This window comes from Somniosus microcephalus, unplaced genomic scaffold (assembly GCF_052327205.1).
Source record: "Somniosus microcephalus isolate GS21.2 unplaced genomic scaffold, FLI_Smic_1.0 unresolved_chr7, whole genome shotgun sequence".
Lineage (NCBI taxonomy): Eukaryota > Metazoa > Chordata > Chondrichthyes > Squaliformes > Somniosidae > Somniosus > Somniosus microcephalus.
Window position 1 is genome coordinate 446011 of NW_028225185.1, and position 25780 is coordinate 471790.

Sequence of the window (25780 nt, forward strand, 5' to 3'; positions counted from 1 at the left end):
TCTGCGATAGGTAGAAACATAGAAACATAGAAGATAGGAGCAGGAGTAGGCCATTCGGCCCCTCGAGCCTGCTCCGCCATTCAATGCGATCATGGCTGATCATCCAAATTCAGTACCCTGTCCCTGCTTTCTCCCCATATCCCTTGATCCCTTTAGCCTTAAGAAATATATCCAACTCCTTCTTGAATATATTTAATGAATTGGCCTCTACTACCTTCTGTGGTAGAGAATTCCACAGGTTCACCACACTCTGGGTGAAGAAATTCCTCCTCATCTCTGTCCTAAATGGCTTACCCCTTATTCTTAGACTCTGACCCCTGGTTCTGGACTCCCCAACCATCGGGAACATCCTTCCAGCATCTAGTCTGCCTAGTCCTGTTAGAATTTTATAAGTTTCAATGAGATCCCCTCTCATTCTTCTCAACTCCAGCGAGTACAAGCCCAATCGACCCAATCTCTCCTCATACGTCATTCCTGCCATCCCAGGTATCAGCCTGGTGAATCTTCGCTGCACTCCCTCCATGGCAAGAACATCCTTCCTCAGATAAGGTGACCAAAACTGCACACAATACTCAAGATGTGGTCTCACCAAGGCCCTGTACAACTGCAGCAAGACATCCTTGTTCCTGTACTCAAACCCTCTCGCTACGAAGGCCAACATACCATTTGCCTTCTTAACCGCCTGCTGCACCTGCATGCTTACCTTCAGCGACTGGTGCACAAGGACGCCCAGGTCTCGTTGCACTTCCGCTTCTCCCAATCTATTGCCATTCAGATAATAATCTGCCGCCTTGTTTTTGACACCAAAGTGGATAACCTCGTATTTATCTACGTTATATTGCATCTGCCATGCTTCTGCCCAATCACCCAACCTGTCCAAATCATACTGGAGTTTCTCGGCATCCTCCTCACAGCACACATGCCCACCCAGCTTTGCGTCGTCTGCAAATTTGGAGATATTACATCTAGTTCCCTTGTCTAGATCATTAATATATATTGTGAATAGCTGGGGTCCAAGGACCGATCCCTGCGGTACCCCACTAGTCACTGCCTGCCACTCGGAAAAAGACCCGTTTATTCCACCTCTTTGCTTCCTGTCTGCCAACCAGTTCTCTATCCAAGTCAATACCTTGCCCCCAATCCCATGTGCCTTAACTTTACATGCTAATTTCTTATGCGGGACCTTATCAAAAGCCTTCTGAAAGTCCAAATACACCATATCCACTGGTTCTCCCTTATCTATTTTACCAGTTACATCCTCAAAAAATTCCAGTAGATTAGTCGAGCACGATTTACCTTTTGTAAATCCATGTTGACGTTGTCTGATCCTGTCACTGTTTTCCAAGTGCTCTGCTATTAAATCTTTTATAATGGACTCTAGCATTTTCCCCAATACCGATGTCAGGCTTACCGGTCTGTAATTCCCCATTTTCTCCCTACCACCTTTTTTGTATAGTGGGGTAACATTAGCTACCCTCCAATCCATGGGTATTGTTCCAGATTCCATCGAATGTTGGAAGATGATCAGCAATGCATCTACTATTTCTAGGGCCACTTCCTTAAGTACCCTAGGATGTAGACCATCAGGCCCTGGGGATTTATTGGCCTTCAATCCCATCAATTTCCCTAACACCATTTCCCTACAAATACTGATTTCTTTCAGTTCCTCCCTTTCATCAGACCCTATGTTCCCCGACATCTCTGGGAGGTTATTTATGTCCTCCTTTGTGAAGACAGAACCAAAATATGTATTTAATTGGTCTGCCATTTCTTTGTTCCCCATTATAAATTCCCCTGATTTGCAGTAAATGGTGTGGTAGAGGTGTTTAAAATGATGAAAGGATGGGACAGGGGATAGAAGCAGACTGTTTCCAGCAGTTGAGGGTCTAGAACGAGAGGCCAGAGATTAAATGTAAGAGATTTAGAACAGAGGCGGAGAACTCACATCCCACAGAGTTGTGAGGATGTGGATTCCCTCCCAGAGTTAGTGGTTGAAGCAGAAACGATGTCAACATTCCAGATTAGATTGTCCGGGGTGAGGAAGGAACAGGGAATGGGAGCAGGGCAGGTAAATGTGATTCGGGCTTTTTGCTCGAGTGCAGGGTAAATCCAGACACGGACTGGGTAGGCTGAATGGCCTGTTTCCATGTTGTAATTTCTATGTAGGTCATTTATTGCTTTTAGTCAGTTAGCTGCTGTGCTCATTACTCACCCTCTGTGAACGCTGAAGATGCTCAGTCAGGGTTTACTCAGGGGTGGTTTTTATGACACCACACCTACTTGGCACTGACTTGAGATCTTCAGGTCCGTTTATCAAATGTCGTCCAAGTTTATCTCCCTCGAGATGTTCAATGACGTAAGTTCGATTACTGAGAACAACCAAAGCACTGGAAGAGAGAGAGGGAACATTTAATGTTAACCCTAATTCTGCTGAATAGGAAGTAAGTCTGTAGTTACATATTGAGTAACTCATGCCCTGCTGAATGAATAATTTCCCAGCAGTTACACAGTGGGTAACCCTTACCCTGCTGAATAAAGACTTCCCAGTACAGTTACACAGTGAGTAACCCTTACCCTGCTGAATAAACAATTCTGAGTAAAATTACACAGTGAGTAACCCATACCCTGCTGAATAAACAATTCCCAGTACAGTTACAGTGAGTAACCCTTACCCTGCTGAATAAACATTTCCCAGTACAGTTACACAGTGAGTAATCCTTACCCTGCTGAATAAACACTTCCCACTACAGTTACACTGTGAGTAACACTTACCCTGCTAAATAAACACTTCCCAGTACAGTTACACAGTGAGTAATCCTTACCCTGCTGAATAAACACTTCCCAGTACAGTTACACAGTGAGTAATCCTTACCCTGCTGAATAAACACTTCCCAGTACAGTTACACAGTGAGTAATCCTTACCCTGCTGAATAAACACTTCCCAGTGCAGTTACACAGTAAGTAATCCTTACCCTGATAAATAAACACTTCCCAGTACAGTTACACAGTGGGTAAACCTTACCCTGCTGAATAAACAATTCCCAGTACAGTTACACAGTGAGTAATCCTTACCTTGCTGAATAAATAATTCCCAGTACAGTTACACAGTGAGTAACCCTAGCCTGCTGAATAAACACTTCCCAGTACAGTTACACAGTGAGTAACCCTTATCCTGCTGAATAAACAATTCCCAGTATAGTTACACAGTGAGTAACACTTACCCTGCTGAATAAACAATTCCCAGTACAGTAACACAGTGAGTAAACCTTACCCTGCTGAATAAACAATTCCCAGTACAGTTACACAGTGAGTAATCTTTACCCTGTTGAATAAACACTTCCCAGTAGTTACACAGTGAGTAATCCTTACACTGCGGAATAAATAATTCCCAGTACAGTTACAGTGAATAATCGTTACCTTGCTGAATAAACACTTCCCAGTACAGTTACACAGTAAGTAACACTTACCCTGCTGAATAAACAATTCCCAGTACAGTTACACAGTGAGTAATCCTTACCCTGCTGAATAAACACTTCCCAGTACAGTTACACAGTGAGTAACTCTTACCCTGCTGAATAAACAATTCCCAGTAGTTTCACAGTGAGTAATCCTTACCCTCCTGAATAAACAATTCCGAGTACAATTACACAGTGAGTAACCATTACGCTGCTGAATAAACACTTCCCAGTAGAGTTACACAGTGAGTAACCCTTATCCTGCTGAATAAACACTTCCCAGTAGTTACACAGTGAGTAATCCTTACCCTGCTGAATAAACAATTCCCAGTACAGTTACACAGAGTAATCCTACCCTACTGAATAAACACTTCCCAGTAGTTACACAGTGAGTAATCCTTACCCTGCTGAATAAACAATTCCCAGTACAGTTACAAAGTGAGTAACCCTTATCCTGCTGAATAAACAATTCCCAGTACAGTTACAGTGAGTAATCGTTACCCTGCTGAATAAACACTTCCCAGTACAGTTACACAGTGAGTAATCCTTACCCTGCTGAATAAACACTTCCCAGTACAGTTACACAGTGAGTAACCCTTACCCTGCTGAATAAACAATTCCCAGTAGTTACAGTGAGTAATCCTTACACTGCTGAATAAATAATTCCCAGTAGTTACACAGTGAGTAATCCTTACCCTGCTGAATAAACAATTCCCAGTACAGTTACACAGTGAGTAATCCTTACCCTGCTGAATAAACCATTCCCAGTACAGTTACACAGTGATTAATCCTTACCCTGCTGAATCAACACTTCCCAGTAGTTACACAGTGAGTAACCCTTATCCTGCTGAATAAACAATTCCCAGTACAGTTACACCGTGAGTAATCCTTACCCTGCTGAATAAACCATTCCCAGTACAGTTACACAGTGATTAATCCTTACCCTGCTGAATCAACACTTCCCAGTACAGTTACACAGTGAGTAACCCTTATCCTGCTGAATAAACAATTCCCAGTACAGTTACACAGTGAGTAATCCTTACCCTGCTGAATAAACAATTCCCAGTACAGTTACACAGTGAGTAATCCTTACCCTGCTGAATAAACCATTCCCAGTACAGTTACACAGTGATTAATCCTTACCCTGCTGAATCAACACTTCCCAGTAGTTACACAGTGAGTAACCCTTATCCTGCTGAATAAACAATTCCCAGTACAGTTACACCGTGAGTAATCCTTACCCTGCTGAATAAACCATTCCCAGTACAGTTACACAGTGATTAATCCTTACCCTGCTGAATCAACACTTCCCAGTACAGTTACACAGTGAGTAACCCTTATCCTGCTGAATAAACAATTCCCAGTACAGTTACACAGTGAGTAATCCTTACCCTCCTGAATAAACAATTCCGAGTACAATTACACAGTGAGTAATCCTTACCCTGCTGAATAAACACTTCCCAGTAGTTACACAGTGAGTAATCCTTACCCTGCTGAATAAACAATTCCCAGTACAGTTACAGTGAGTAATCCTTACCCTGCTGAATAAACAATTCCCAGTACAGTTACACAGTGAGTAATCCTTACCCTGCTGAATAAACCATTCCCAGTACAGTTACACAGTGAGTAACCCTTATCCTGCTGAATAAACAATTCCCAGTACAGTTACACAGTGAGTAATCCTTACCCTCCTGAATAAACAATTCCGAGTACAATTACATAGTGAGTAATCCTTACCCTGCTGAATAAACACTTCCCAGTAGTTACAGTGAGTAATCCTTACACTGCTGAATAAACACTTCCCAGTACAGTTACACAGTGAGTAATCCTTACCCTGAATAAATAATTCCCAGTACAGTTACACAGTGAGTTATCCTTACCCTGCTGAATAAACACTTCCCAGTACAGTTACACAGCGAGTAATCCTTACCCTGCTGTATAAACAATTCCCAGTACAGTTACACCATGAGTAATCCTTACCCTGCTGAATAAACACTTCCCAGTACAGTTACACAGTGAGTAACCCTTATCCTGCTGAATAAACAATTCCCAGTACAGTTACACAGTGAGTAATCCTTATCCTGCTGAATAAACCATTCCCAGTAGTTACACAGTGAGTAACCCTTACCCTGCTGAATAAACAATTCCCAGTACAGTTACACAGTGAGTAATCCTTACCCTGCTGAATAAACAATTCCCAGTTTAATTACACAGTAAGTAACCCTTACTCTGCTCACCCAACACCCCTGTGCTTGCTGACCTACATTGGCTTCCAAATCGCTCCATGTTCTCACCCTTCCCTATCTCTATAACCTTTTCCAACCTTACAACCCTCCAACCCTCCGAGTTCTCTGCGTTTCTCCAATTCTGGCTTCTTGTACATCCTCCAATTCCTTCATCCCACCATTGGCAGCAGTGCCTCCAGCCTTCTGGGCACTAATCAAAATTATTCAACCTCTCTCCCTCTCTCTCCTCTTTTAAGAGCCTCTTTACTTGGTTTGGAGTTAACCTGTGTCTGATTATGCTCCTATGAAGCACTTTGGGACGTTTTTCTATGTTAAAGACTATATAAATGGAAGTGGTTGTCGAGTAGCCTTTAACCGGCTAAATAAACACTTTGGAATACAGTTACAGAGTGAGTAATCCTTACCCTGCTGAATAAACACTTCCTAGTACAGTATTTTTTTATTCGTTCATTTTTTTGAAGTTGCTGACAAGGCCTGCATTTATTGCCCATCCCTAAATGCCCTTGAGAAGGTGGTGGTGGTGAGCCGCCTTCTTGAATACAACTGAGTGCCTTGCTTGGCCATTTTAGAGGGCAGTTGAGAATCAACCACATTGCTGTGGGTCTGGAGTCACATATAGGCCAGGCCGGGTAAGGGCGTCAGATTTATTCCCTAAAGCACATTAGTGAACCAGATGGGTTTTTACGACAATCCGGTAGTGTCAAGGTCATCATTACTGATACTAGCTTTTTATTCCAGATTTATTTAATTGAATTTAAATTCCCCAGCTGCATTCATGTCTCCGGATCATTGGTCCAGGTCTCTGGATTACTAGTCCAGTAATATAGCCACCATGCTACCGTACTGTTACACAGTGAGTAATCCTTATTGTGTGAAATAAACACTTCCGAGTAGTTACACAGGGAGTAACCCTTACCCAGCAGAACTAACAGACAATAGATTAAAAACTTTAATATTTAAGCCCAGGTTTCACTAAAATGAGTAACAATCTAAGAGACAATTGTCAGCCTTTTTACCAGAGTCCTGAGCAGGTGCTCACAGAGACCTGGGATCCGGGGAATCTTCTGACGGAGCCCTCATAGTAACAGTGATTCTGTAAAAAGATGATTAAATCTCAGCATAAAACTTCCTGCTACTTGTAACATAAGAAGAACCAAAGGCGACATGAGGAAAAACTTTCTTACATAAGAACATAAGAAATTCAAGGAGGAGATCTGGAGGGTTCAGACCAAATATGTGTCCTTAAAGAAAAAAGGTGGGATTAACAAATCTAGAGTCCCCTGGATGTCTAGGGAAAAAAAGGGAGGCGTATGACAGATACCGAGGGCCAAATACTCCAGAATCTTTAGAGGAGCACAGAAAGTGCAGGGGTGCAATTAAAAAGGATATTAGGAAAGCAAAGAGAGGGCATGAAAAATTCTTGGCAAGTAAAATCAAGGAAAACCCAAAGATGTTTTATAAATATATTAAGAGTAAGAGGATAACTAAAGGGTAGGGCCTATTAGAGATCATGAGGGTAATCTGTGTGTGGAGGTGGGAGATGTTGGTAGGGTTCTTAATGAATACTTTGCGTCTGTTTTCACAAAGGAGGGGCGAAGCAGACATTGCTATCAGGGAGGAGAAGTGTGAAATATTAGATGAAATAAACATAGTGAGAGAGGAAGTATTAAGGGATTTAGCAGATTTAAAAGTGGATAAATTCCCAGGCCCGGATGAAATGTATCCCAGGCTGTTAAGTGAAGCAAATGAGGAAATAGCAGAGGCCATGACCATCATTTTCCAATCCTCTCTGGCTTCAGGTGTGGTGCCAGAGGACTGGAGGGCTGCTAATGTGGTACCCTTGTTTAAAAAGGGAGAAAAGGATAGACCGAGTAATTACAGGCCAGTCAGCCTAACCTCGGTGGCGGGAAAATTATTGGAAAGAAGGACAGGATAAATCTTCATTCAGAAAGATGCGGATTAATCAAGGATCATCAGCATGGATTTGTTAAGGGAAGGTCGTGTCGGAGAAACTTGATTGAATTTTTTGAGGAGGTATCAAGGAGGGTAGTGCATTTGATGTAGTGTGTATGGACTTTAGCAAGGCTTTTGCTAAGGTTCCACATGGCAGACTGGTCACGAAGTTAAAAGCCCATGGGATCCAGGGCAAAGTGGCAAGTTGGATTCAAAACTGGCTCGGAGGCAGAAAGCAGAGTGTAATGGTTGATGGGTGTTTTTGTGACTGGAAGGCTGTTTCCAGTGGGGTTCCGCAGGGCTCAGTACTAGGTCCCTTGCTTTTTGTGGTATATATCAATGATCTAGACTTGAATATAGGGGTTATGATTAAGAAGTTTGCAGATGATACTAAAATCAGCTGTGTGGTTGATACTGAAGAACGAAGCTGTGTAAGATTCTCAAAATTCACAGATCCCCAAAACTCAGAGAAAAACCCTAAAGAAAAGGACTTGACTCTTTTCTAACCATTTCAGGATGATAAAATGTATTGGGCCTAACAGAGGGAGATTCAAGGTCAAAAGCCAAGTTTTGGTATTTTAAAAAGGCATGTTTGGGCTTGTAAAGGAAAAAGGCTGCAACAGGAGATGGGATCAACCTCTGTAATAGACAGTTTGAGTATTGGAGTTAATCAAACTGTCTGGGGAATTGTCGAACGTCACTCAGCCCCTATCAGACAATTTACATTCTAACAATAGACCCATGGAAGAGCAGTCCCCACCCAAATTACAGGACCCATCCAAAACATGCATAAAACAAATCACCTCGCCCAACTCCATAGAAATCTCTGGCCCAGTCAGGAAACTTGAAACCTTAGCACAATGACTACAATCAAGTAAGAGCTCAACAGCTCATGGAACCATCCCAAAACCACTTCACACATTGTCGAAATCTCGACTCCGAGTAAGACTCTAGACACCGGGTTCCGTCAGAAAAGTAACACTTTAATGTTTTACTTGCACAAGGGAAGCGTGTCTCAGTCAATGGCTGAGGCAACAACTTCAACGAGCACTCTTTCGGACTCTATATTTATACAGTGTAACAAACAACTCCTGATTGACACATCATTATCATACATCAAACCGTTTCATGCACAGGAACAATGAATAGAACATCTTATCACATTCCTGTACGTACACATAGTTAATCATTGCTACATACACAAAGACATCTGTCACCACAGACTTACTCCTGTTCTTCTTACATTCTTCAGTTCCTTTTATCTACAGGCTGTACCTTGGGAGCGGCTTTGGTACTTAGCACATTCTGTTCTGGCTGTGTTCCAACAGTCTTGCATCAGCTATTTCAATACTTGAACTTTTAACCCATGTCAACTAGTCCATCATGCTTTACGAAATTGACACAAAACTATACAGGATATTTTATATTTCCACATTCCCCCGTTTTGTCCTTACCAAGGACAATCTTACGGAATTTCTATCTGTCCTAACTTAGCAAATTCTGTTTCAAAAGTGTCTCCATCAATATTCTCATATTCGTGAACTGTCATCATGGGGGCTGGGGTAGTTGAGGTCATCACTGTGAGGGCCTTAGTACACAACAATTTTAAACATCCAATTAGTAGACTAATCAAAATGATTATTATAACTATTGCAATCAGGACTTCCAGTATTTGTTTTCCTAGTGCTCCTCCCCATCCTGAAATCCAATCCCAAATGGGCCATTGTTCAGGTTGGTGTAGTTTCTTTACGGCCTCCTTTATGTGGTTTACCAAATTGGTGATATTTTCTGAGCTATCTGGAATATAGGTGCAACATTCAGTTCCTATGATTGCACATGTGCCTCCTTCCCTTGACCAGGCAGACCTCTCCTTTTGTATTGTTTAACGTCCCCATTGAGGTGACTAATAAACTTTCTGGATTCCTTTGATTATCATATTGGGGATGAAACCATCCTTCGAATTTCATTAGGTTATATCCTGCTCCCTTCCACTCATCTTCCAGTTGTTCTGGATTCAAACTATTTTGGGACACTGTACCAGGGGCATCCTCATTGTTCCAGGTAGTATTAGATTGTAATAACCACCCTACCATCTCCTCCATTCCAAAGGGAATGAGCCGTAGGGGTATTCCACCCTCTGCATGTATAGGGATGTGACTGCATATCCAGCATTTAGTAAGGTTCTGTCTTTTGGCATACAAATAACTCATGTATAGCCATGCTTGTTTAACAGCCTTCTTCCTCTTCTTCCCTGTTTCTTATCTGTCCTATTAAGTTTTCTTTTCTGAGTGGCTAATGTTGAAATAAAGGGCTGTGTAACTGGATTGTTACAAAACATTGGCCTGGCCGTCAGTGCCAGTCCTCCCTTGGAATTACCACTACAGATAACTCCTTCATTCGTGGTTCTTTCACTTGGTAACACAGTATCGGGACATGTAACCCATAGCTTATCAAGCTTCTGTCCACTATCTTCTTCTACTATCTTATCCTGCCTAATCCTAAGACTCAGGGGTTGATACGGGGGTACCTGCATAGTGTGATCCTGAAGCTGAACCTTCATAGTCTCGTTATAGCATATAATATAAAAGAAATCACAGTTTAAAAGTACACATTCTTCTATGCATGGTTTGCCCTTCAGGGGATCTGGGTAAATCAATATGGCAGTTTCAATTATCGTTAACAAAGGGAACAGTCTTATTAGAGTCCAAATCCAGTTCATCTTGGCAGTGTATAGTCTTCAACTGATGCCTTCTTACAATGGGACGCGTGTATCCATGTTGGTCGCTCCTTTACTTTTACAGCGGTGTTTGTGGTCAGGAGTACTTGGAAGGGTCCCTCAAATCTGGGTTGAAGGCTATTCTTTCGCTTAAAGATTTTTATGTAGACGTTATCTCCTGGCTCGAAAGTATGGCACTTTCCTTCAGCGGGGTCGACCTGGGCTTCCTTTACCTGTTGATGGAAACTAGAAATGCATTTGGTTAGTGCAATGTAATAACTCAACATATCTTCCTCCATTTTATGAATGTCCATTTGTTTAGCTGTTAAAGGTGCCGAAAAGGGCAATCTCTGTGGTCTTCCCATGACGATCTCGTAAGGCGACAATCCTGTAGTTCTGTTGGTAGCAGACCGCATTGTCATTAAAGCTATGGGCAACAATTCAACCCATTTAAGTCCAGTTTCTTTACACAGCTTTACAAGCTTTTTTTTTTAGCATCCCGTTGTATCTTTCCACTAGTCCAGCCGACTGTGGATGATAACTGCAATGAAGGTGCTGGTTAATCCTTAATCACTGTCCCCATAAAGTGGGACCCATTGTCACTTGACAATTTTGCTGGTATCCCAAAGCGAGGCACAATGTCCTTCAATAAACAAGTCTGGGCTGGACAGGGGAACATCGGTTAGATCGATACGAGGTTTCAAAACTGATTGCGTAACTTCTTCACATGAATGTGGATCTCCATCTTCCTCTGTTGGCAATAATGTAGCTGGGTTTAGAGTGGTGCATCTTTTGATTATCAGTCTCGGATTTGACGACAATTCAACTTAGTATTTAGTGGCTCTGGCGGAGGTAAGGTGTGGTGTAATCCTCTTGCCACTGGATCCAACTGAATACTAAAGAAAGCTACCGGTCGTTGCTTATCCCCACGTAACTGTGTCAGGACTGATTGGGCAAAGCCAGATTTTTGGTGGACAAATAGATTAAAGGGTTTAGCATAGTCTGGCAGTCCCAACACTGGGGCTGAAACCATGGCTTGTTTCAGTTGATCCAATTTAATTCTTCCGGAAGTGATGACATGCTCATGTCCAATAATAGATCAATATCCATTGTCTACAATAGCCAGTCATTCCTAGAAAATGCTTCATTTCTCTTTTAGTCTTTGGCAACGGCGTGTTGCAAACGACCTTTATTCTATCCGGCGTTAATTCCCTGTTTTAACAATGATTCCATCACTGGCTCAATTCCTTTTTCTGCTGTCTCTGACAATGGATACTGTGACCTTTTGGGTAATGGTGCAGCTGGATTAATTGTAACTTTATAGGGCTGTGCAGTATACATCTTTCCTACCTCATTTGGGTGTTTTGCCCATTAATAGGCATTCCTTCAGAATATCCTTTCCCTAACACCAAAAAGGTTGCTCCTGTATCTACTAAAAATGACATAGGTCTCCCAGCTATCTGCATTTTAATTTCAGGTTCGCTGCATGAATTTAAAGAAACAGGCATTTGGTGGTCTGTGGCGCCTGGGGCTGCTGGTGTCAGTCAGTAATTCTGATCTCTATTTCTCCTAAATCCCTGTCCATTTGTAAGGTAACCTCCTGACTGATCCGAAAAAGGGTTATGGACGGTGAAATTAGGACCTTTATTCTCTAACGGAGGTCCATTATTGGAGGTTTGGTTCTGACGATTTTTCGCAGGGCATTGGTTTGCCCAATGTTCGGGTTGTCCGCAATTGTAACAATTACCAGATCGTCCATACCCTCTTCTTCTACCACGTCTTCCTCTATATTCCTCTATTCATCCTCGTAGAAGGTATCTCAACAGAGAAAAATCCTGGGCCTGTTAATACAAGCCTTTAAAACACAGTGATAATTCTCAAACGATACGTTCTGCCGCGGGACTCGAGATCGGACCCCGGCTGCCTCTCCACTGCAGTCTTATTTCTATAGCGCTTTAACACTCACATTTGTCTTTTCTCGATGGTGTTTCAGGATTCAGATCCTCAAGCGCGGTTCCTCTGTTCCGTATCCTGAAAGAGGAAACAATCGCGAGATGTGTACTAAACCCTGAAACATGAGTCTTAACTGATCGCAGTACTATGGGTAGTGGCAAACAGAACACCTTTAGAGCGTGCCAAAGGAGGAATCTCTTTAACTGGCCAGTAGAGAACCGTCCCCAGGCAAGCACAATGATTCCGTCCGTTTACTCACCAGCCAACAGCAAGTGATCTCGGTGGAACCTCCAAGTAATACTGTCAAAATCTCGACTCCGAGTAAGACTCTAGACACCGGGTTCCGTCAGAAAAGTAACACTTTAATGTTTTACTTGCACAAGGGAAGCATGTCTCAGTCAATGGCTGAGGCAACAACTTCAACGAGCACTCTTTCGGACTCTATATTTATACAGTGTAACAAACAACTCCTGATTGACACATCATTATCATACATCAAACCGTTTCATGCACAATAACAATGAATAGAACATCTTATCACATTCCTGTACGTACACATAGTTAATCATTGCTACATACACAAAGACATCTGTCACCACAGACTTACTCCTGTTCTTCTTACATTCTTCAGTTCCTTTTATCTACAGGCTGTACCTTGGGAGCGGCTTTGGTACTTAGCACATTCTGTTCTGGCTGTGTTCCAACAGTCTTGCATCAGCTATTTCAATACTTGAACTTTTAACCCATGTCAACTAGTCCATCATGCTTTACGAAATTGACACAAAACTATACAGGATATTTTATATTTCCACAACATTCATAAACAAGTTACTATTAACGAGCCCGCCAAAATCTTACAATAAACCAGGACTGATTTGACACGCAGATTAGGAGGCCCCAATTAGTATAATTGAAGGTCTGTTTTCTCAAGAAGACAGTTCAGCAGTTACAAAGTTACAACAAGTTCTCTACAAGCTCTACAGTTCTCGGCAGTTCTCAAGAGTTCATCGAGTTCGAAGAAGTTCACAGTTCTGGAAGCAGGTCAACAAAGAAGGAACCAGAGCAACAGTTTCAGTGACCATCAGACACCTCGCGGCAACAAGGGCCTTACGAAACAACCAACCGAATATTACCACCAACCAACCGGGTAATATTGGGCCACCACGACCAAAGAAAACCAACTCGGGAGAAAACCGAAGATTCGCAAGTTTTCCACTCTGCAATCTATTCCTGACTTACCCCTGGGTAAGATTTTTTACTTAAAAAGACTCTAAACCCTATCTCTAACAGAAGAAAAGTGGGAACTTACCTGATAAATCCAATACGCACCCTACCGCATCAGCTGACTTGTGAAGACTGACCAGACATGCAGTCGAAGTCCTCTACTGCGTCCAGGGTACGGCAGGCACCAACTAACACATCCAGCGAACCCCAAAACCGCGATCCAGCTCAACTGTCAAGGATTCGTTTGGTGAGCATTATCCCTGGTCCTCTGGAGCCCAACTTAGCTAATAAAGTGGGATTGGGAGGGGCGAGATATTTTTCTACTGAAATTTCCCTCGTGTGTTCCCCATTTTATTAGAGTGTTAAGGTTGTTGTGTTATATTTTCTCTCTTGAGTAAAGATCAAAGTTTCTTGCACCAAAACCAGTTATCTGCTGCACTTTTGTCACAACCCCCAAATAAGTCCAAGGTCTAGAACCAAGGGAGTGGGAGCGGTTCAAACCGCTCATAAGTCAGGTGAAGCTGACACACACCACCTCCCCCTACATAATGGCGACTGTGGCAGGAGCTTGGCAAAAGGGATGTGATGCAGTGGACACTGTTTTTGAAGAAAGAACCAAGATGGAAGAGAGGATTTCCTCTTATGTGTTTGAGAAAGTAAATATAACAAAGAAATGGGTGCTCAGTCTGTTGCGTGCGATGCTGCAGCCAAGTGGACTGAGAGCAAGGACCACAAGAAATCTGTGGAGAAAGCCATCTGGTTGGTATGTGCCCAGCGACAGATCCAGCTTTTAGACAAACGCATTGAGGCACTGACAGAAGAGCTGTGGGAATCAGCTCAACTGTCTCACGCAAAGGCTCTAGCAGGGGCAAGTTTATTGGCAGAACCGCCCAAAATCAGAAAAAAATGCAGATAGTAGAGAAACATAGAAACAGACAGGAAAACTTTCAGTGTCGGGTCACCGAAGCTAAAAACAGTGAACTGGTGTTACGGGAAGAGAACGCCCGCCTTGCCAAGCAAGTAAGAGAGCAGGAGGAGAGGGTGAGAGATGTCCAGGCAGTTTACAAGATAGCAGACACTAGCGGATATGAGGCGGGAGATCACGGCACCTGCCAGAAACAAATCGGGAGTTTGAACCTTGCTCTGTCCAGGGCCAAAGGCATGGAATGCCTAATAAGCCCAGGTGCAGCCCGGGTGGACCTGGAAGGACCCGGGCCGGGTGGATAGGCAATGGCAAACATTCAAAGACTGCATGGATGAACTACAGAATTTGTTCATCCCCGTTTGGCATACAAATAAAACAAAAAAGGTGACTCAACCATGGCTAACAAAGGAAATTAGGGATAGCATAAGATCCAAGGAGAGGACATATAAATTGGCCAGAAAAAGCAGTAAACCTGAGGATTGGGAGCAGTTTAGGATTCAACAAAGGAGGACAAAGGGATTAATTAAGAAGGGGAAAATAGAATATGAGAGTAAGCTTGCAGGGAACATAAAAACTGACTGTAAAAGCTTTTATAGAGATGTCGGGGAACATAGGGTCTGATGAAAGGGAGGAACTGAAAGAAATCCGTATTTGTAGGGAAATGGTGTTAGGAAATTGATGGGATTGAAGGCCGATAAATCCCCAGGGCCTGATAATCTACATCCTAGGGTACTTAAGGAAGTGGCCCTAGAAATAGTAGATGCATTGCTGATCATCTTCCAACATTCGATGGAATCTGGAACAATACCCATGGATTGGAGGGTAGCTAATGTTATGCCACTGCTCCTATTTCGTGTGTCTAATTCTGTTAGATTCAGGAGATGGTTCTGTGATAGTGGATTGGCGGTTAGGATCAGATCAGCCATGATCTTATTGAATGGCGGAGCAGGCTCGAGGGGCCGATTGGCCTACTCCTGCTCCTATTTCTTATGTTATGTTCTTATAAAAGGTGGTAGGGAGAAAACGGGGAATTACAGACCGGTAAGCCTGACATCGGTAGTGGGGAAAATGCTAGAGTCCATTATAAAAGATGTAATAGCAGAGCACTTGGAAAACAGTGACAGGATCGGACAAAGTCAACATGAATTTACTAAAGGTAAATCATGCTCGACTAATCTACTGGAATTTTTTGAGATGTAACTGGTAAAATAGATAAGGGAGAACCAGTGGATGTGGTGTATTTGGACTTTCAGAAGGCTTTCGATAAGGTCCCGCTTAAGAGATTAGCGTGTAAAGTTAAGGCACGTGGGATTGGGGGCAAGGTATTGACTTGGATAGAAAACTGGTTGGCAGACAGAAAGCAAAGAGTTGGAATAAACGTGTCTTTTTCCGAGTGGCAGGCAGTGACTAATGGGGTACTGCAGGGATCAGTCCTTGGACCCCAGCTATTCACAATATATATTAATGATCTAGACGAGGGAACTAGATGTAATATCTCCAAATTTGCAGATGACACAAAGCTGGGTGGGCGTGTGTGCTGTGAGGAGGATGCTGAGAAACTCCAGGATGATTTGGACAGTTTGGGTCATTGGACAGAAGCATGGCAGATGCAATATAACGTGGATAAATGTGAGGTTATTCACTTTGGTGTCAAAAACAGGAAGGCAGATTATTATCTGAATGGCAATAGATTGGGAGAAGGGGAAGTGCAACGAGACCTGGGTGTCCTTGTGCACCAGTCACTGAAGGTAAGCATGCAGGTGCAGCAGGCAGTTAAAAAGGCAAACGGTATGTTGGCCTTCGTAGCGAGAGGGTTTGAGTACAGGAACAAGGATGTCTTGCTGCAGTTGTACAGGGCCTTGGTGAGGCCGCATCTTGAGTACTGTGTGCAGTTTTGGTCACCTTATCTGAGGAAGGATGTTCTTGCCATGGAAGTGTAATGATCAGTAACCTGTCATTCTGGAATGGTACACTAGGTGGTGCTGTATGTATATAAAAGTGGGCTACCCACGATGCACTAGGCTACCCACAAGGCAGCAGTCAAGATGGAGGCCTCTACAGATACTGTACCTAGTCCACATGTGCTCAATAAAGTGTCTAGCAAAAGCTAGCTGTTCTTAATAAAAACGATTAGTTATTAATGAACATAACATGGTACCAGGATTGGTAAGATCTGCTGAATATTGTGCAACGCGCCATGGAGAATTTGAAGCCACCAGAGCATTTGAAACTCACAGGAAATGTCGACTACAATTGGCAGACTTTTAAACAACAATTCGAACTCTACATTGCTGCCATCGGGTACGGTACGAAGCCAGATGCAAGGAAAATAGCATTGCTGCTCACGGTTGCAGGCCCACAGGCGATAGAGGTATTTAATACATTTGTATTTAATCCAGAGGAGAACAGAGAAAAATTAGACGATGTGATAAAGTTTGATACACATTGTTCTCCCAAAAAGAATGAAACCTATGAGAGGTACATCTTCCGTTCTCAGACACAGCAGCAAAATGAGACTTTTGATAGCTTTTTGACTGATCTGAAACTGAAAGCACAGACATGTAATTTCTCTGAGCTGAAAGCATCCATGATTCGTGACCAGATTGTGTTTGGTATTCATGATAAAAAAAGTCAGGGAACGTCTGTTGAGAGAAACCGAACTAACATTGGAAATTGCTGTGAAAATATGCCAAGCCAGCGAGCTAGCTCGAAAGCACGCGAAGACTTTCAGTGAAATCAATAATGATGCGAATGTAATGAGTGATAATGCTGCTGTCGGTGCTGTGTCCTACAAGGGGAAGAAACGTGGGCAGAACAGAAATGAAAAGCAATCGGAGGATGAAATTTTTAATTGTAAATGCTGTGGTTACAAACACCAGTTAAAACAATGTCCAGCGTTTGGAAAAATGTGCACAAAATGTCATGGAAAGAATCACTTTGCCAAACAATGCTTTTCAAAAGTAAAAACAAAGAAAGGGCAACAAGTCCGAGTTAATGTGATCGAAGACACTGATTTAAGTGAGACATTTTTTGTAGGAATGGTGTCATGTGACAATGTCAAAACCGATACAGAAAATGTGCAGCCCTCAGATATGGACAATGCTGAACATAAAATTAATGCAGTAAAAGAGGACAAATGGATGATCCCACTGCAGGTAAATGGAGCATTAGTCACATTGAAACTGGACACTGGGGCAAAAGCAAACTTAATCAGTATGAGTGACATTAAAAATATGAAAGAAAAGCCCAAAATACAGAAAAAGTCAGTACTACTGAAGGACTATAATGGACAGAAAATAGATAGCTTAGGTGTATGCAGACTTAAAGTGACAGTCAAAGACAAAGTGCATCATCTCATGTTTTCTGTTGTGGCTGAAGGACTTGATTCACTACTGGGTGACAAAGCTTGTGAGGACTTAGAACTGGTCAAGAGAGTCTACCGTATAAACTGTGCCATAAGCAGACCAGATGACTCAGTGGATTCTGTAGTGAGTAATTTCCAGGATGTGTTCAAAGGATTTGGAGTTCTACCATTCACTTACAAGATCCAGCTAAAGGAGGATGCTCAGCCAGTGGTACATGCTCCACGAAGAGTTCCAGCACCCCTGCGTGACCGGCTCAAGAATGAACTGGACAGAATGACCACACTAGGAGTCATCAGGAAAGTCGAAGAGCCAACAGACTGGGTTAACTCCATGGTATGTGTAAAGAAAAAGAACAATGATCTAAGAATATGCATGGATCCAAAGGACTTAAATGCAAACATAAAACGTGAACACTACCAGATTCCCAAGCGAGAAGAAATCACCAGTGAAATGTCAGGTGCCAGATACTTTACAAAGCTCGATGCCTCACAAGGATTTTGGCAACTAAAACTGGATGAAGAGAGCACCAAATACTGTACCTTCAAAACACCATTTGGCAGGTATTGTTTCCTCAGAATGCCTTTCGGGATGATATCTGCATCTGAAATCTTTCATAGAGCGATGGAACACACAATTGAAGGTCTGGAAGGAGTTTGGGTCTATGTTGATGACATCATCATCTGGGGCTCCACACTGAAAGAACACAATGAGAGACTGACTAAAGTGCTACAGAGCATACGCCGGAATGGACTGAAGCTCAACAAAGCCAAGTGTCAGTTTGGCGTCCAGGAAGTCACTTTCCTAGGAGATAATCTATCTGGTAAAGGAATAGAGCCAGATATGGAAAAAGTAAACGCCATACTCAAAATGCCCCGACCCACTGACAACAAAGGAGTGCTACGCATCATGGGGGTGATAAACTTCATTGGAAAGTTCATTCCTAACTTGTCAGCCAAGACAGCCTGTCTGTGAGACCTGCTATGTAAAACAAATGAGTTCGCATGGACAGAAAGACATGAACAAGAGTGGATGAACCTCAAAACAGTGCTGACAACCACACCTGTACTCACCTTCTTTGACCCAACAAAAAGAATCAAAGTGTCAACGGATGCATCAAAAGATGGCCTAGGTGCGGTCTTGCTACAAGCAGAGGGTGAAGATTGGAAGCCTGTTGCCTATGCCTCCAGGTCTATGACTGATACTGAGTGTCGATACGCCCATATTGAAAAGGAATGTCTAGGCTTGGTAGTTGGACTAGAAAAGCTTCATGGCTACATATATGGACTTCCCACCTTCACAGTTGAGACAGACCACAGCCCACTGGTTGCCATCATAAAAAAGAACCTGAATGAGATGTCTCCAAAGATTCAACAACTCATGATGAAGCTGCAAAGATATGACTTTGAACTGATCTACACACCAGGCAAATACATAGTGTTAGCAGATGCACTAACCCGAGCACCCACAATGAGTCATGTGAGCTCTACTGAAGAAGACGTGGATGTTCATGTGAGTATGGTCACTGCTGCGCTGCCCGTGTCAGACACAAAATCAAAGCAAATAGCAGAAGAAACAGTAAAAGATACAGTATTACAAACAGTAATAGAGAACATTCATCATGGTTGGCCAAAAGGTTCCTGTCCAAAATATTTTCACATAAGGTCAGAATTGAGTGTCGCAAGTGGACTACTACTAAAACAGAACAGAATAGTCATTCCACAGGCTCTACGTCATGACATGCTCAAAAGGATTCATGAGGGACACCTCGGAATTGAAAAATGCAAAAGGAGAGCAAGCGACACTGTTTATTGGCCTGGCATAAATAAGGACATTGAGAACATGATAGGCTAATGTGAGACATGTCAGAAACACCAAAACAAACAAGCGAAGGAACCAATGATAGTAGCTGACATACCAACAGCACCGTGGCAAAAGGTTGGTATGGACCTTTTTCATTTAAATGGTAAAGGCTATCTAATAGTGATGGACTACTATTCTAACTATCCTGAGATGGCGCTGCTCTCAAGCACCACAGCAAGCAGTGTCATAATGCATGTGAAATCCATCTTCGCCAGACATGGAATTCCCAGGATTGCCGTTAGCGACAATGGTCCGTGCTTCAACTGTAAGGGGTGGCAACAGTTTGCAGCACATTATGACTTTCAACACATCACATCCAGTCCTTTGTATGCTCAGTCGAATGGTAAGGCAGAGAAAGGTGTTCAAGTTCTCAAGCAGCTACTGAAGAAAGCGACAGAAAGCAAGTCTGATCCTTATCTCGCCCTGCTGAGCTACCGAGCCTCACCTTTAGACTCTGGTTCTTCACCTGCTGAACTCCTAATGGGTCACAAGTTGCGTACCACGCTACCCTGCTGTGCAAAAGAAAAGCAGAGTAAGGAACTGAGACAGAGACTTCAACTGTTAAAGCTGAAACAGAAATCATACTATGACAAGTCATCCAAAACTCTGAAACCATTGACAAGGGATGATGTTGTCAGGATTGAGGATCCAGATGCATGGAACAGGAAAGCTACAGTTCTTGAGGAAGTAGGACCAAGGTCATACACTGTTAGAACTGAGGAAGGACAGATTCTCAGGAGGAACCGCAGTTCTCTCCTAAAAACACAAGAGACTATCGAAGAGCAAATCGATGACAATGCCGCAACTGAATCTTGTCACTCACCACCAGAACAATCTAACACAAATACACATACAGGCTCTCATGAAAACACATCAGACTTACCTGTGCTGAGAAGATCCACACGTGAAGTAAAAAAGCCTGATAGACTTAATCTTTGAGTACAAAAGAAAACTACATTGAAAATGTATTGACTGTTGAAGATGTTTATGTTGTTATTGATTGATATTGATTGATACTGATTTTGTTTAACCTCAAAGAAAGGGGGATGTAATGATCAGTAACCTGTCATTCTGGAATGGTACACTAGGTGGTGCTGTATGTATATAAGAGTGGGCTACCCACGATGCACTAGGCTACCCACAAGGCAGCAGTCAAGATGGATGCCTCTACAGATACTGTACCTAGTCCACATGTGCTCAATAAAGTGTCTAGCAAAAGCTAGCTGTTCTTAATAAAAACGACTAGTTATTAATGAACATAACAGGAAGGAGAATTGTTGTGTATGTACCTTTAAGAGAAGAACTAATGTAGTGTCCGAGTATAAATAATACACGGACTGCAGGAGAACAATAATAACAGGTATTTACTGAACAGAGGGTACTCTTTTATTTGGACCCAAAAAAAACCAATTCGACTGTAAATAAACAAAAGTTCAACTAAAGCTTAACAAATCAAATTAAAATTTGGTTTTCCGTGTTGATGATGCACTCCAGTCCCCGCGGCGCCCACCGGTCGCGGAAATACTCAAGCGCACCGGCGGACACCGCGTGCTCCATCTCCAGGGCCACCCGGGCGCGAACATGGCCGCGGAAGAGATGCAGGCAATCCGGCTGGACGACCCCCTCGACCGCCCGCTGCCTGGACCAATTGATGGCTCTTTTAGCCAGGCCCAGGAGCAGGCCCACAAGGAGGTCCTCCAACCTGTCCGCTCCCCTCCGCACCGGGTGACCGTAGATCAAGAGCGTGGGACTGAAGTGCAACCAAAAATCGAGGAGCAGCCCCTTCAAGTAGTGAAAGAGGGGCTGCAACCTCTCACAATCCATATAAACGTGAAACACGGACTCCTCCAGGCCGCAAAAAATGCAGGCGGCCTGGGAGTCCGTGAACCTACTTAAAACCTTATTGCACGGGACCGCTCCATGCAACACCCTCCAGGCCAAGTCCCCGATGGAACAAGGGAGGACTCCCGCATAGAGAGCCCTCCATTGGGGACCTCAGCTACCGCCGGTCGGCAAAACGCCACGCCAAGGCGTGTCCGGACGGTAGACGAAGATGGCAAAGTGGAGAGTGTGCAGGAGCAGCCCGTACAGGAAACCCCTCCGCGCGGAATGAAAAGGCACGGAGGGTATTTCCTCGAGACGGCTCAAGTTGTGAGGCGCCGGTTCCCGAGGGGAGTTTCGGGGCCGGGCGCCGATGAGGAATTCCGTCCGAACGGGGGTAAGCTCGGACGGGATCGCCCCACGTGCTTGAGCCGCCTCGATACACCTAGTGGAGTCGGGGCCCAGTGCCGCTTTTACCGATTCGATGGTTTCGACCGCGAGCTGGACGTTGGCCCAGGACAGGCGCCGCGCCAGCTCCTCCGGCGCCATCCAGCCCGCTCCTCCGCCATCGAGCAGGTCCCCGACTCTGGTCACCTTGCCAGCCACAGCCCTACCCTCCGCCAGCCGCCCGAACCCGTGTTCGTGGAGGTGCGGATTCCTGAGCAGCGGCTCCCGAAGGAGAGCCGCCGCTCCTGACGGGGGAGAGCTCCGCCTGGAAGCGACGTAGTTCCAAACCCATAGTAGTTCCTGGTAGAAGACAGGCAGCTCCCGCAGGCCGGCACGCCTGCTGCCCACTTTCGCAAACAGGAGCTGCGTGTCGTAATTGAGGCCATGCAGCTGGCGGAAGAAAAACGTCGCCAGCGCACACCATCTCGGAGGATTCTCGACGTACAGGTATCTCTGCAGCGTCTGAAGACGGAAAGTCGCAGCCTGGGTGCGAAGGCACACCAGCGCCTGACCGCCCTCCCTAAGCGGGAGACACAGAACCGCGGCAGAGACCCAGTGCTTCCTTTTGTCCCAGAAGAAGTCGATGAGCTTCTTCTGAATCTTGGCGACAAACGCAGGGGGAGGGATCAAAGTGACCAACCGGTACCACAACATGGCGGCCACCAGCTGGTTTATGACCAGCGCTCGACCCCTGTAGGACAACACTCGGAGCAGTCCTGTCCAGCGTCCTAGGCGAGCGGTGACTTTGGCCTCCAGCTCTTGCCAGTTCGCCGGCCAAGCGTCCTCGGCAGGGCTAAGGTAGACTCCCAAATAGAGGAGGTGCGTGGTGCTCCAGGCGAAAGGCCTGAACTCCTCCGGCAGGGAGTCCACCCGCCACTGACCCACCAGGAGTCCGGAACATTTCTCCCAGTTGATCTTGGCGGAGGATGCGTCCGAGTAAATCTGCTGGCATTCCCGCATCCTCCGCAAGTCAGCGGGATCCGTGACCGTGAGGAGCACGTCATCGGCGTAAGCCGAGAGGACCACCTCCACGCCCGGCCCTTGCAGAGCCAGTCCCGTCAACCTCTTCCGCAAGAGGCGCAGGAAAGGCTCCACGCAAATGGCATATAACTGACCGGACATGGGGCATCCCTGACGCACCCCCCTCCCGAAGCGAAGGGGTGCCGTCAAGGACCCGTTAACTTTAATCAGACACTCCGCGGCGGCGTACAGAAGTCGGATCCGGGCGACGAAATGCGTCCCGAACCCGAATGCGCGCAGAGTCCCGAAGAGATACTCGTGATCCACCCTGTCGAACGCCTTCTCCTGATCCAGGGAAAGGAAGGCGACCGACAGACCAGCCCTCTGGGAGTGGTGGACCAGGTCCCGGACCAGATGGATGTTATCGTGGATGGTCCGGCCCGGGACCGTGTAGGACTGGTCGGGGTGGATCATGTGGGCCAGCACGGTGCCAAGGCGAGCAGACATGGCCCTGGCAAAGATTTTATAGTCCGTGCTGAGGAGGGAGACCGGGCGCCAGTTCTTAAGGAGGCGGAGATCGCCCTTCTTAGGCAGCAGGACAATGACCGCCCTGCGCCAAGAGAGGGGCATCTCCCCGGTCGCCAAACTTTCCCCCAGGACCCGCGCGTAGTCGCCCCCCAAGACGTCCCAGAACGCCCTGTGGAACTCCACGGTCAGCCCGTCCAGCCCCGGGGACTTTCCCCTAGAGAGCTGGCGGAGGGCGCCGGTCAGCTCCGCCAGACTTAGCGGAGCGTCCAATTTTTCGGCGCCCTCCGGGCCAACCTTCATCAGGTCCTCCCACAAAACTTTGCGCGCATCCTCGCTGGACGGATCCGGAGAGAACAGAGCCCCGTAATAGGCGCGGGTCTCCGCGCTGATTCCCTCCGGATCCGAGACCAGAGATCCGTCGTCGGCCAGCAGCCCCAAGAGCTGCTTACGGACCCCCCGTCTTTTTTCCAGCGAGTAGAAGAAGGGGGAGCCACGGTCCAGGTCCCGCAGGAGCTGGATCCGCGACCTCACGTACGCGCCTCGGGACCCGACGAGCTGCAGGTCCTTCAGCGCGCCCTTCTTCTCTTCGTACACCTTCCGCAGGGCCGGGTCCTCGACGACCTGACCGAGACGGGACTCCAGGTCGAGCACCTCCTTCTCCAACCGCCCGACCCGGGCCTCCCGCCTCTTGGTCGACCCCTTCGCGTACTCCTGACAGAAGAGACGGATGTGAGCCTTGCCCACATCCCACCATAGCCTCAAGGAGGGGAAGCCCCCCTGCTTCCTTCTCCAGTCGGCCCAGAATCGACGAAACGAATCCCGGAACCGTGCGTCCTCCAGCAGCAGGTTGTTAAAATGCCAGTACACGGACCCCCCCCGCGCGCGCAGCGGAGCGAGCTCCGCCCACACCAGGTGGTGGTCCGTGCACGGCACCGGCCGCATGGAAGCTGCCGGAACGCAGGAGACGAACGCCCGGGAAATGTAGAGGCGGTCGATTCTGGACCTTCCTCCCCCAGACCTCACGCTAGTGAAGGCGCTGGAGTCGGGGTGGAGATTTCGCCAGACGTCCACCAAGTCGAAGGACCCAACCAGGTCCCTCAACTTCTCCATCGCCGCCGGGCTTCGCGGGGGACCCGAACGGTCCCTCGCCTCGAGGGTGCAGTTAAAATCCCCCCCGAGGATGACGCACTCGCCCACGTCGATGGAGCCCAAGAGAGCGGACACTTCTTCGAAGAAGCGCACTTGCTGCGCACTGGTCTGAGGGGCGTACACGTTCACTAGATGGAGCGGCACGCCCCCCAGGCGAACAGTGACATGGAGCAAGCGGCCCGGCACGTGCTCCTTGACCCCCAAGATCTCCGGCTGAAAATGCGGGGCCAGCAAGATAGCCACCCCGCTGGAATTGTTGGAGAGGTGACTCATGCTGACCCCTCCTTGCCACTCCAGGAGCCACGTGGCTTCGTCTCCCGGAACGGTGTGGGTTTCTTGCAGGAAGCACACCGCATACTTCCCGTCCCGAAGGACTGAGAAGTTATTGAATCTGCGGCGCGCCTCCCTGCTGCCGTTGATGTTGAGGCTGGCTATGGTTATCTTCATGTCAGAAGCATAGTGCAACCTCTACCTACACCTAACGGGGCGAGGAAGCGCAGCCGCTGGTCCGCCGCCACTTCCTCAGCAGCCCAGTGAGAAACGTTGTGAGCCGACGCAGCTCGAGCGGGTTCACACCCTCGTCCGCGCCCAAGATCTTAACGGCAGCGCGGACGGAATCGATGAGCAGCGCCAGCTCCGACCACCTGTCGAGGGCCAGCCGGACCTTATTGCGCTGACCCAGGCACGTGGCCATAAAATCCCGGAGTTCCCTTACGGAAATGAGGGGAGACTCGGCAAGGGGCATGAGGTCATCCATCGCCACGTCGGCGCTGGAGTCCGAATCGTCCTCCGTGCCCATCACCGAGTCCCCATCCTCCTCCAGGGGGTCGTCACCAGCGGCCGACCCGTCCGCCGCGCAGTGCGAAGCGAACGACTCGGCCGCGCCAGCCAGCCCCGCCTCCGCCCGGATCCCACCCCCAGGATCGGCGGCAGAGGATTTCTCCCTGGGCTCCTCTAGGGATGCCGGGCCAGAAGACGGCGGCGGTTCAGAGCTCCCCTCCGCCTCAGACGCCGGAACGACCGGAGAAACCGGGGAGAGAACAATTTCCAGCTCCTCCAGTACGTCCGGCACCAGAGACGCAGCCAGGGGGCCATCCTCCTCCCCGCCACCAACCTCCGACCCAGCGGACGGGGGGTTTTGAATTAAAAGCTCTACCAGGACGAGCATCCCCTGGGAG

At 46.3% G+C, this 25780-nt stretch overlaps 1 protein-coding gene across 1 annotated transcript in view; it reads right to left on the minus strand.

The window, feature by feature from the left end:
- Positions 1 to 8616: 8616 nt before the first annotated feature.
- LOC147086334 (spatacsin-like) overlaps positions 8617 to 25780 on the minus strand; it is an 86228-nt gene continuing 69064 nt past the window's right edge. Inside the window, exons 9-10 of the mRNA XM_085978233.1 lie at positions 12337 to 12401; positions 8617 to 10616 (exon numbers count right to left, since the gene is read on the minus strand). Coding sequence (XP_085834359.1) covers positions 12375 to 12401 — 27 coding nt within the window. The 3' untranslated portion in view covers positions 8617 to 10616; positions 12337 to 12374. The remainder of the gene's footprint in view (positions 10617 to 12336; positions 12402 to 25780) is intronic.